Source organism: Polypterus senegalus, chromosome 3 (assembly GCF_016835505.1).
Source record: "Polypterus senegalus isolate Bchr_013 chromosome 3, ASM1683550v1, whole genome shotgun sequence".
Classification (NCBI taxonomy): Eukaryota; Metazoa; Chordata; class Cladistia; order Polypteriformes; family Polypteridae; genus Polypterus; species Polypterus senegalus.
Genome location: NC_053156.1, coordinates 295,773,673 through 295,787,157, shown reverse-complemented (window position 1 = coordinate 295,787,157; position 13,485 = coordinate 295,773,673). Strand labels below are relative to the sequence as shown.

At 39.0% G+C, this 13,485-nt stretch overlaps 1 protein-coding gene across 1 annotated transcript in view; it reads right to left on the bottom strand.

Annotated features, from left to right (window-relative positions):
- Positions 1-13,485, bottom strand: part of pinx1 (PIN2 (TERF1) interacting telomerase inhibitor 1) — a 256,832-nt gene that overhangs the window by 206,292 nt on the left and 37,055 nt on the right. Inside the window, exon 5 of the mRNA XM_039749468.1 lies at positions 1,032-1,124. Within this exon, the coding sequence (XP_039605402.1) occupies positions 1,032-1,124 (93 nt within the window). The remainder of the gene's footprint in view (positions 1-1,031; positions 1,125-13,485) is intronic.

Genomic DNA, 13,485 nt, shown 5'->3' with positions numbered 1-13,485 from the left:
GTTCACCTTCCTTCACGTCTTCCTGCTGGTGACTCCTGTCTTTTCGTTACAATCATCAAATTCATTCTCAGTACTAAACTAAGCCTACGACAATTACATTGAGAATCATGTTACGTTACTTTTAAAATGTTTCCTTTTCTATTTCTTCACTTTTTTAACACAGTACTTCTCTGCTACGAAGTGCGGGTATTTATTCACTATAAATAGTGCCGTCCAAAAGTATTCAGAAGAAATTCTTAAAAGGGCAGCCAGGAAAGCTTATCAAGTAGATTTTTGTCTCATACAATAAACGGAGCTCATTGTGCAATTTTATGAAGTGATATCTGCACAGATCTTCCCACTCGACTGTGGTGTCATCATGTTCCCAAAACCAGCAAACATGTATTTAACTCTTTATTACAACTTATTAAAAGCCTTTTCTTCTGTTTTACTTGGAAGCCTGGGACTCTTTTGCTCCACACAGCGTATACAGATAATAGGTAACAAGCGACATAAAGAAATAGGGAGAGACAGATTGGGCCTTTTATAGTGCCACTTAAAGAACACTGAGAATAAACAAGGTGCTAAGCTGTTTTGTAACCAGCAGCCTCACGGCGGCCTCTCACCTGTGTCACCTATAAAATATGATGCACTTTGCAAACAATGTTGTTGTGGCATCCTTGTGTTCCCTTAGAGAAAATGCAAATTGAGGTGACAAATCTCCACCTGCACACGCAGTAGGCACAAAAGCCAACTGAAACCACCCATGGCTTACTTTCTGTTCAAATGTATTGCTAATTGTAACTGTGTTGAGAAATCTGCTAAATAATAATAAAAAAAAATAGCTCAATTATTACAAAGACCCACAACTCTCTGGGGTACACATATGGAATGACAAGTCTGTGGTATGTTAGCTGTCATTACCCTTCTTTAAATAAATGTAAAAAAAAATCTGAGTGATATAAGCTTTAAATACAGTATATGTAAATTTGAGTAGTAAAGAATTCAAACACTCGGTTGCTGAAAATCCCCTCAAATTCTTGTGCACTTACCTTTTGTGAATTTCATATAATGGACTCTCTTCCGTGAAGACTTTGATTTTTGCTCTAGGCTGAAACTTTCTGTTTTTGGAGAATCTTCAGTTTCTGATAAAGAAAAAGAGAAGACTTAGGATCCATGCATAAATTCTGAAACCTGTTCAACTTAATTTAGGGCCTCTGGGAACTACAGCCTACCTCAGGCTTAGGTTGTAAATGGCAGAGTATGGGCAAAAACGTGGGACAGTGGTGGCCAATACTTGCATCACAACTCTAGTTTACTGGGTTTCGATGACAGCCTGGCCACCATTCGTGTGGAGTTTGCATGATCTGCAGTCCCCAAGACACTGAATGGGATGTGTAGGCAAAATAGATGGATGAATACTCAGACAGAAAGAAAAATCACCATGTACGAGTATGATAGAAACAACAATGATGGAGACCCCTGACAGGGGCATCAAAGGTGAGAGACAAATCAAAAATGACACCCGGGTTAGGAAGACACGTTGGAGTGGAGGTAGAGATCTTCACAATCCTTAGACTGAGGCACACATCAAAACCTCCATCTTCTGCAGATTTAACTTTAAGTAACAGACAGACAGACAGATAGATATGAAATGTGCTATATAATAGATAGATACATAGATAGATAGAGAGATATGAAAGGCACTATATAATAGATAGATATGAAAGGTGCTATATAATAGATAGATATGAAAGGTGCTATATAATAGATAGATAGATAGATAGATAGATAGATAGATAGATAGATAGATAGATAGATAGATAGATAGATAGATAGATAGATAGATATGAAAGGCACTATATAATAGATAGATATGAAAGGTGCTATATAATAGATAGATAGATAAAGATATGGAAGGCACTATATAATAGATAGATAGATATATTAAAAATCAAAAACTGAAATCTCTCACTTATCGAAGTACTCAGACACTTTGCTTATAGTACTTCATATTTTGATCAGCTGCATCCCTTTTTGCTTTCATTTTCTCTAAGATGTGTTTAGAACTTAATTGAGTCCGCCTGTCATAATTTAAATCGATAGGACGTTGTTAAGCAAGGCACAGGTGTACCTGTGGATGGAAGGTCCCACAATTCACATTGCCATGTCAGGACAAAAACCAAACCAATAAGAGAAAAATAAATACCAGCTAATTAAATGATGTCAACGTTATCAGGTGTCACTGATTATGAATCTGGTTGAAACAAAAGCCTGAAGCCGCAGGGAGTCCTTAGGACCGAATTTGGGAAGCACTGTCCTAAGCAGATGTCAAAATCAAAAGATACGCTGCCAAAAGTTGATTAATTGTCAATTCAAAAGAAACGAAGCTACTCGCATCCCAGAAGTGCCCACAACCTTGGACAAGCAGGAGTACACGACACTGATCTTTGCACTGTGGCAATGACAACATCACAGGGGGGCGCACTTCCTGTTAACACATGGTGGCAACCACAAGGTGACAAGATGACAGTACTCACTTAAAAATCGAATGGTGGGACTTAACAATATAATGCAAATCATTTTTTTAACAATTCTGCAAGGAACCGAAACCCGAATTACACCACAAACATGAAATCAAATGCAGTTTTAAATATGGAATAAAATAAAACCAGTGACCTGACTGAAACACACAACGCACACTGAAAAATATCTAGCAACAGCTCAAAATGTAAAACATTGCTGTCAGTGATTGCAAAAGAATTTTTCCATAACTGACTTTGATTTTCATTTCTCATTTGGCAAAACTTCCCCCTTCCCCGGGGCATTTGCAGATGCTGCCGTCAATAACACACAAACACACACACTCCCACCACAAAGTTCACTAAGGATACATCGTGCTTATACCGCCCTGCAGCGACTGCCTCTCGCCCAACTGGTTAAAGTGCAAACACCCAACAAAACTAACCGCATACTTACTTAGAATTGCTGTCAAATTCAAAATATAATTATGTTCAGATTAAAATTTTTAATATATGATCATTCTTATGTACAGTTAAAGGCAACGAGAAATGTCGTCAAACAGGGAGGACTCAAATATGCTGTATTTAAAGTGTCAGATTGTGCCACTTCACCAGGGATGAAGCCATTCTTGAAGCCACAAGATGAGCGACCATTGACGAGTAGGTCTGTAACACTCTTGGAGTTACGCGGAAGACCCTTTAATAAATCCACCTCTCTCTCTCTCTCTCTGTGTCCTTTAATGCTGGTAGGTGACATCCCCTTACATGTTTTATACACTGTGGGATAGCCAGGTTTGATGTGTTTGGATGTAATGATCACATCAGAAGAAGCCCATTGAATCAACAAGTTGATTAAGAAGGAAGGCTCAGTCATGGGACGCCTTCTGGACCTGCTGGAGGCAGCAATGGAGGAGAGAAAGACAACAAGACTGATGGCCATCATGAACAATGCTGCACATCCTCCCTCTGACACACCAGCATTCAGAATTATTCAGCCTAAGTGTGTCAAGAATCCTACATTAATACACCTTTATAATGCAACATGGTGACTACTCACTTATCTTTAGACAAGTCAAACTTTCTCTTCTCTTTTGTAATTCTTTGTGTTTGTTATAATATTTACTTAAAAATAGCTACGTTTCCCCCATGAAATAAAGAAGAGTAGGTACATACTTGGTCACTTATGTCTGTACTTGCTACTGTGGTATAGTGCAGGGGTCAGCAAGTCCAGTCCTGGAGGACCATTGTGGCTGCAGGTTTTCATTCTAACCCTTTTATTTAATGAGTGTCCTGTTTGTGCTGCTAACTAACTTCTTAAGAATCCATTTTAAATGAATTGCTTTGTTGCTCTGAATTGCTTCATTTCTTTTCTTAAATGGCACCAAACAGAAATGAAATGGGCCTCAAACTCCAACCAATTTCACTCTAACCAGCTGCTTAATGAGGTGCCAATTCTTATCATTAATTAAATCAATTCTTTAATTTTGTGGCTTCTTGTTGCTCTCGTGGTACATAAGCAGACATTTCCGAAATTGTTGGATTTTATCTTTCAAAGAGCCCTGATAAAATGTTTTGGGAACCTGAGAAGATTGACATTCCGTAGACCTTAACCTTTATTTTCAGATATTGTATGATGGACACCAGTTGTTTTGGCTCATTTTGTATCTCACTGGTGTTTGGCTGCTAATTAACATTTGTTAATTGCCGTCTTCATGCCATTATCATAGGAATATTGTCCAAGTAGCACTTCAGAGGGTGCAGTAACGCAGTCTCTTCCATCTCTGCTTCAAAACAGACAAGGGAGGTTTTTAAGTAATCAATACAAGTTGGGACACCTGCGCAAATTGTTTATTTCAACTTGCAAGTCTTCGTTTACTCAAATTGCTGCAGAACATGTGTAGGTTGTAATCAATTAGTTGTTCACTGAAAAAGGCCCATTTGTAATATTCTGAAACCAGTAACGGCGCACTGTATGATAACGTGTAGTGAATACACTTGACTTGATCATTTCTAGTTCTCATCCTCTTTCTCTGTATGTTTAGCATTAGTTTGTTCAGAGGTTGGTGCGCTTGCTGCTTAAGGAGCAGGTCTTCTTTTCTCCACCCTAGCGGACAGCTTCTTCTCTTCTTTCGTCCGCATCTTTTCACCTTAAAACTGATTATCGTATATGCTTTTTTACATCTTCTCATCTCTTCCAATCTCGCCTCAGCTTCTCAGACGCATCGAATTTTGTTACAGCAGCACAGTTACCAATTTCTTTCGCTACTTTTAATTGAAAACCAGCTTCATATTTCCTTCTGATTGAACGCTCCGTCGTAGATAAAGGATGCTCTTACGATAAAGGTGTGTGCAGGTGTGAGATACAAAAAACACAAATCAGTGCAAACGACGCTTCGGAATAGTTTGGGTATTACCGTGTGGTCACGTAGGTGAGAGAGAGAGAGGTTAGGAGCACGAGTTGATACAGAGCATTGCTGCTCCCCACATAGAAAAAAAGGCCGTGGTTACTCTCTCGGGTGGGCGTTAGCATATCATAATTACTTGAACCAACAGCGTGAGTTATCCGCATTCGACTTATACAACCGACATTATAAATACCAGAAATTATACTGTAAAATCAAGTCCCGACTTAACCACGAGTGTATATGGTAAGTCAGTGTTTGTGTTGCAATTACTTAGTATGTTTTCCTTAAATTTTTCACTTAAGCCGGCACTGAAGAATTCAATCTGCCTCAAGAATGATATGAAGAGGTAGACCAGGGGTCTCCAACTCCATTCCTGGAGAGCTATTGTGGCTGCAAGTTTTCATTCAAGCTCTTTCTTAATTAGTGACCAGTTTTTGCTGCTAGTTAACCATTTCCCTTTGATTTTAATTGACTTTTCTTGAGACTCTGACTGCTGAATTGATTGTTTTATCCTTAAATGGCCCCTAAACATAAATTTGATGTGAAGTGAGCCAACAGATGACCAACTAAGTTGGGGCCTCAAACTCCAACCTTCATTCAATTTCTTAATTTGAAGCCAATTCTTGTTGCTAATTTAACTCGTTATATAATCCCATGGTGCTCATTCTGCCATTTCCAAAATTATTGATTTTCTTTTTTAAGAGCGCGGACAAAATGTTTTGTTGACCTGAGCAGATCAACATTATTGAGGCCTTCACCTTTCTTTATTTTCAGATATTGTGTGATGGACGCAGGTTGTTGTTTATGTGTTGGTTCATTTTGTGTCTTAATACTGTTTGGTTGCTAATTAAGGAAAAAAGAAAGAATTAAGGGGCCTGAGTCTTAAGTTATGCATCAGTTAAAATTAAGGCAAAGTGTTAATTAGCAGCAAAATCTGGTCACAAATTAAGAAAAGGGCTAGAATGAAAACCTGCAGCCACAGTAATAGGAAATCCTGCATGTCATTCCCGGGAATCCCAGGCACCCAGTGATGACACAGTGCACGGGCATCTCACATGTGAACGGTTTTAGTAACAACCAACATTTATTTTTAATAAAACTACTGCAATATGTTGACACCAATAAAAGACTAACCTTATCTACAAGCAGTTCATGCTGTCATATAAGTACATGTATCTAGTTAGTTGCGGTAATAAGAGCGTAGAAAGCACGTATCCAGCGTGCGGTCGTCCAGGCAAGGGCGCACCTTCGTGCAGAGTAAGCCAGCCGCTGAAAAAGCACACTCTGTTTCCACTGAAGTAGGCGGCACAGTCCTCAGATACTGATACACTTGTTCTAAACAGTGCCCGCGCTTGCCGTTGCTCTGAAACCCCGCCATTTCATCTTTTACTGGCACATCCAGTTTCTTATCATTATGCTGTGATGGCAAGTTTCTTGGAACAGATAATGCAGATGCAACAGACTGACGCATTGCAATTTCAAGTTGCTGTTCACTGCTGCTGGTCTGTTGTTGACTGAATTAATTGGCAACACACTACACCGTGGGCCAAAAAAAGTGCCACTTAATTATTTTCAACCATAACTCTGTTATTTCTTGATTGATTTTTACACGCTACATATGCGAGCTTGGCCATTCTTGGGTTTCCCAGGAATTACAGCACTTTCCCTACACAGTAGCTCTCCAGGACTGAAGTTGGAGACCCCTGAGGTAGAGGAAGTGATGGCAAAGGTGGCAGGGAATGAGAAGGGCGCCTGTACGCATGCACCACACGGCCACCCTGCTGGCCACTGCCGACAGTTGATTCTACAATAAAATAAAATAAAAAGAGGACTAACCTTGGAGGTCAATCATCACCCCAAAAGCACATAGTAGACGTCACATAGTACATGTGTACCAAATTTCAGGTCAATAGTTCAAACGGTTTGCGAGCTGCAGGTGATTTAAAAATCCTGGACAGACAAATGGAAAGCCACGGTAGCGTATTATATAAGAAGCTTTCATTTTTTTTCCCCCCTCAGTTTCTGCTAACCTAAACTCTAAATATAAACCTCTGACAGTTTCCTGCTTACCTTTCCACCATTTTAGGTCATTCATTGCATTTCAACTGATTAAATTTGAAGAAAAACTGGAAAAAAAAGTTTGACTGGTAGTGCATGACTAACATGTGCGTGACACAAGACAAATTGAGCCATCAGGCCAGTTGATATTTACTACTCCTCAATCATCACATAACCACTAAACTCTTGCCGAGTGCAGTTGAAACCACCATGGAGTTCTGCTGATATATCCTGTTTGCTTTAAAAGTCCAAGAACATACCATGCTTTCTGAGAATGCTGACAAATTAAAGATGTAATTATAGTACCTTCAGATTTTCTTATTTTTTATTACTACTCCTATGTACAGCCAAAGGCAACGTGAAATGCCGTCAAACAGGGAGGTGCTGAATATTTCTCATTTAAACAGCCAGGTACTGCCACTTAACCACAGGAAACTCCTAATACGACAAGGTGAGCCCCATTGATGTCACATATTTGGGAGTTCCAATGAGGACTGCACACAAGCTTAGTGTCCACCTGTTTGTCCATCCTGTAATGTAGGCAGTGACACCCTTCACATGTTCTGTAACTCTGTGATAAGTAAGTGTGATCTGCTTGGTCAGTCACATCACTTCAAAAGAGGCCCACCGAATCAATAAGCTGATTAAGAAAGAAGGCACGGGATCAGTTACGGGATGCCACCTGGACCTGCTGGAAGTGGTAGTGGAAGAGAGAATGAATACAAAACTGATGGCCATTATAAACAATGCTGCACATCCTCTCTCTGACACACACTAGCATGGAGGACTTTCAAGACAACAAATTATTTAGCAGTATGTCAAAAAAAAAAGCTACTGAAGCTCCTTCACACCTACAGCATTATGCCTTTATAATGTCTCACCGTCACTGCTGCCTTATCATTAATCATGTCAAACGAAAGCGGACTTCTTTTTCTGCAGTTCTTTTTGTGTATTTGAAGTGGGTTGTTGTTTGTTCTATTTTTTGAGTTTCAGTAATAAGCTAACCGACTCCCCTTGTGTGTACGTTGTGACGGACGGCCGGGGCCTTTTCCTGGTCAGCAGACACATATACTGGAAGGACCAGATGTGCTCAAGGCAATGCCTCCCCAAGAGCACTAGATGGCAGCCCCCCTCTAGGCTGTAGTGGCACTTCACATTCCCACAGGGCTCCATGGGAGTTGGAGTTTGGCACAGTCCTTTTAGGTTATGTGGGGACCACCAAGGGGAGCTGTACAGCCCTGCCTTGGGCTTCTATCACACCTGGGAGGATTTCTAAATAATGTTAATGGGCCACCTGAAGTAGTCCCAGTGGAAGTATAAAAGGGACAGCCTCGCACTGTTCCATTCCATTCAAACTAGTGTGATGCTGAGGTGTCATCCATTGCACGGCTACACTCGGGTCCTAATTTGGGATCCTGAGGTGGCACTGCATGCTCCCAACCTCTCTCTCTCTCTCTCTCACTTCACTCGGGGAGCCAGAGGCAGGAAGAGCGGGACAAAGCTTGGCAGAGGAGGAGTGGAGGCGGCAGAAAAGAGAAGAAGAGAGAAAGCAAAGTGCTGTTTATTTGATTGTGCTTACTGTAACTGTGCTGTGGTGGGAAAGAGTCTCCCACACCTCAATAAAATCCTGTGTTTTGCTGGACTTGTGCCTGGTGTCTGTCTGTGTTGGGTTTGGGGAGCTGGTGCACACCCTGGTGGCCACAACATACATACTTACGTACATACTTATAGACCAAATATCTATCTATTGCCTCCAGATCAGCTTGTATTCTCCAAGCCATGGATTCAACAAGGGACTGGAAACATTCCTTACAGATTTTGTTCCTGCTGACTCAAGCGCATCGTGAAGTTCATTAAATTCTGTCATCGCAATCTGTTTTACTGGATTGTGATTTGGGGATTGTGCAGGTCACTGGAGTAAACTAAAGTCATTATTAGGTCTATGGAACCAGGTTGAGATCATGAGTGTTTTATGATACGGTGTATTATCCATTCGAATAAAAAAAAAAAAAAAGTGGGTAGAGAGGCACGCCACAATGTATAGGCGTGTGGTGGATTCCAAATGACCCTAAATTATATTAAGAAGTCTAAGGTGTCCTGAGAAAACAATCCATATGACCTTCCTCTTCCAATGAGCACAAGACGAATCGGAAAATTCATGATTATAGACCAAACTATGACTGTAACATGTGCATGTCACAACAGAAATTAACATATGTCAGACCAGGAGATGCTGTATTTTCTAATTTTCAATCATCATATAAGCAATGAAATCTTGCCAATTGCAGTGGTAACCACCGTGGTGTTCTGCCAACATACCTTGTGTGCTTAAACTTCCAACAACATACCATATTTACTGAGAATGCTGTCAAATTAAAGATGTAATTACAGTACATTCAGATTTCAGTTTTTATTATACTATTCTTATGTACAGCCAAAGGCAACACGAAATACCATCAAACAGGGAGGCACTGAATATTTCTTTTTTAAAGAACCAGGTAGGGCAATTTAACCAGGTCAAAGACATTTCTAATGCAGCAAGGTTAGCCACCACTGCTGAGAATATTTGTTTCGCTGTTGGAGTTATGCTGAAGAGAGCTGACCACAGGGACTGTACACACGCTCAGTATGCACCCTAACAGGTCCGCCTCTCTGTCCACCCTTTGATGTAGCTAGTGACATCCTTTAGATGTTCAATAACTCTGTGATAGTCAGTGTGATGTGCTTGGCCAAGGACATCACTTCAAGAGAGGCCCACCAAATCAACAAGCTGATTAAGAAGGCAAGATCAGTTATGGGAAGCCTTCTGGACCTGCTGGAGGTGGTAGTGGAAGAAAGAATGAAGACAAAACTGCTGGCCATTATGAACAATGCTGCACATCCTCTCTCTGACACACCAGCACTGGGGACTTTCAGCCAACAAATTATTTAGCAGGTCTGTTAAAAATGCTACTGAGGCTCGTTCATACTTACGGCAATGCAGCTTTACCTCACCATCACTGTTCCCTTATCAGTAGTCAGTTGTTTTTTCTGTCCTCCTGGCAATTGGACCTTACTGTATTCTTTGTTACTTAGTATTGCCTAATCTTATTTTTATATTTTTCTTTCTTCAGCTTGGAAAGCACTTTGATCTCCATCATTTGTATGAAAATATGCTATAGAAATAAATGTTGTTGTAGTCGGAAGTTGACTTCTTTTTACTTTCTCGTATACATAATATAGAGAAAGTACAAGAATCGTTAAAAAATTTGACCTCAAGATTTTGATGAATCTTGACGTTTTAGATCTTCTTGAATCCGAAAATACTATTTTTGAAATTATGTCTGTCCGTGTGTAAACATGATAACTCGAAAACACTTTGACCTTAGTCAATGAGATTTTATACACCTTGAAGAAGGGGCCCGAGTTGCCTCGAAAGCTTGCATATTGTAATCTTTTTAGTTAGCCAATAAAAGGAGTCATTTTGCTTGACTTTTCACTACATTCATAATGGCTAACACGGTACAACACCCTAGTACTATAAAAAAAAATAAAGGAATTCTATCAACTTTTGGACCAATTCCGGCATCTGGAAGTGGTAATTTACCTGGACACATTTCAGATTTTTTCAAGTAAACTATGGTTATAATTACAGATAGATGATTCAAGTTTTGCATAGATATTTATAAAGATTAAAAAACAGATAAGAAATTTGAGAAAAATTACTCAACCTGAAGTAGTATTTTATTTAAACAACCAACTGAATTTTTTGTATCATGGAAATATACTGTAAATGTGTGCACGATATTAAAAAGTACATTCAATATAATGCATACTCTTTCAATAACTATTATTAATTTTAATTTATACATCATCAGTTTAACAATAATATGTAAACATTGAACATGCCATGTAAATATAAAGATGTAATGGGAACAATAAGCTGCTACTTCCCCGTTGTGTTCCTGATAATACATGTAATTTTATGTTGTTTTTTTTTTTAATTTCCACCATCATTATCATAATTAAATATAGCCAAATCCAGTTTTACCAATAGCAATTTATTGCAACAAATATTATATAATACTCACACTTTTTCTATGTTTTTATGTGACTAGGACTCATTTTACTTTGCATGTAATCGAGGTAATGAATATGTAATAAAGAAAAAATTCCACCACAGTTTGACCTCCCTACGTGTGAAAATATCTTTTTAATATAAAGTTTGACAATAGAGATAACTAATTGATAATATCGATATACAATTATTTATGATAAGAAACAAATACATTTAATATGTAAGAAATATTGTGCAACTGTATGTGGTTCTGATGACCTTTTCCTCTATCTCAGTATACGAGAAAGTCGAGGGGAGTGCACTCCCTATTTTTTGCAATTCTTTTTGTGTATGTGAGGGGTTGGTTGTTTGTTCTAGTATTTTTTAATCTTCTGTATAAAGCAAATCCCCATGCACCCTACACCTTGCGCATTCCAACATACTGACGCGCTTACGTAACTACTACCTATCTATTAATCTGTCACCTTCAGATTAGTCTGAATTTTTCAAGCCATGGATCCAAGGCAGTGGAAACCTTCTCAAGAGATGAGTTTCATTAAAGTCTTTCAGCCATTCTACCTCATCTCCATGTGCTTTACTGGATTGAGGTTTTGAGGACTGTGCAGGCCATTGAAGTAAACTGAACTCGCTACCATCCACTCCAAGCCTTGGATTCAACAAGGAATTGGAAACATTCCTTACAGATTTTGTTCCTGCACACTCAAATGCATCATGATGCTCATTAAATTCTTTCATCCCGTGTGCTTTACTGGTTTAAGATCTTTGGGCTGTGTGGGTCACTGGAATGACCTGAAGTCAATGCCATGTCTATAGAACCAGTTTGACATGATGAGTGCTTTATGACATGGTGTGTTATCAATTTGGAGAAAAAGACTGGACTGTGGCCATGGCCCACCACAATGTTTACTCGTAGGGATGCAATGGCATTGATCCTCAATGATATTACTGAGGTCTACTGTGTTCTAAGGAAATATCCAGTATACTATCAGTTCGTTCCACTACTGTACTAATTTCTTTCATATTGTTAAACAATTTAATCATATTCGGTCTTAATCTCCAAGTGCTTAAAGTGAAAAGATTTAGCTCCATCAATCTCACCCCAGAGCTCCTACATCTTAGTCCAACAAGCAGCCTAATCACTCTTCTCTGGACTTTCTCTAGTGCCACTATGTCTTCTTACAACCTGGAGAAAACAAACTTAACACGGTACTCCAGGAGAGACTTCACTAGTGTGTTAACCTCTTTTGACTTGTACTCCACACATCGTGATATATAATCTAACATCCAATGAGCTTTCTTGATTGCGTCTGTATACTGTCTGGATGTCCACTGTGACTTCCAGGACCATCTCATGAAGGTTTTTTTTTTTTTTCCAATTTTCAGACCTCTCATTGTGTATTCAAATTTAACATTTCTACTTTCTACATGTAATGCTTTACAGTTACTGACATTAAATTCCATCTGTCACAAATCTGCCCAAGCCTGTCTGTATGCTGTCCAAATCCTATATTATCGGTCCTTCCACCTAGGTCGGTACCATCTGCAAAATTAACCAGCTTATCAATAACATTCATCTCTGGGTTGTGTATCTACAGGGTGAGTCAAAATTATGTTAACACTAATTGTGCTGCTATGTATATACTTGTATACAATTTTTGTGGACAATTTATTTACCACATATGGTAGGTACATGTGTTGAACAAGACAGCGAACTGGTTGACATTCCTGTAAATCATCTTGCATTTTGACTCACCCTGTATATTAAAATAGCAGCAGCCTCAGAACAGATCGCTGAGGGACACCACATTTAACATCATCTTATTCTGTAAAATTTTACCCACCTATAGATCAGGCAGTAAATTCCCACTTCTTTCAGTATGATCACTAACCTATCATGACGGACCTTATCAATGGCCTTCAGAAATTGAAGATGAATGATATCATATCATATCACATAATCCCAGCATACTAGTGAAACACGACCTTCCTCATCTGAATCTGTACAAAACTATTTGCTAATACACCTGTTCTAGACATGTGGTGCTTGATCTTTTCCACTAATTTGCTTGCAGTGCAGCTCTCTGGCCAAAACAACAACATCATTTATTTCTATGGCACATTTTCATACAAAGTGCTTTACAGGATAAAGAAAGAGAAAAAAGACAAAATATATTAAAAATAAAATTACGCAATACTAAATAACATAGAATAAAAGTCAGGTCCAATAGCCAGGGAGGACAGAAAAAAAAAATACTTCAGATGGCTGGAGAAAAAAAAAATCTGCAGGAGTTCTGAGGCCACGAGACCACCCAGCCCCCTCTAGGCATTCTACCTAAACTATATATAAAACTATAGTAACCTTTAGTTACTAAACAAGCCCAATCATTTTATTTTATTTTATTTTTTTTTAACAACAGGATAAAATTTTGCCAGCCTGTAGTCGTTAAGAATTTCGCCAGTATGC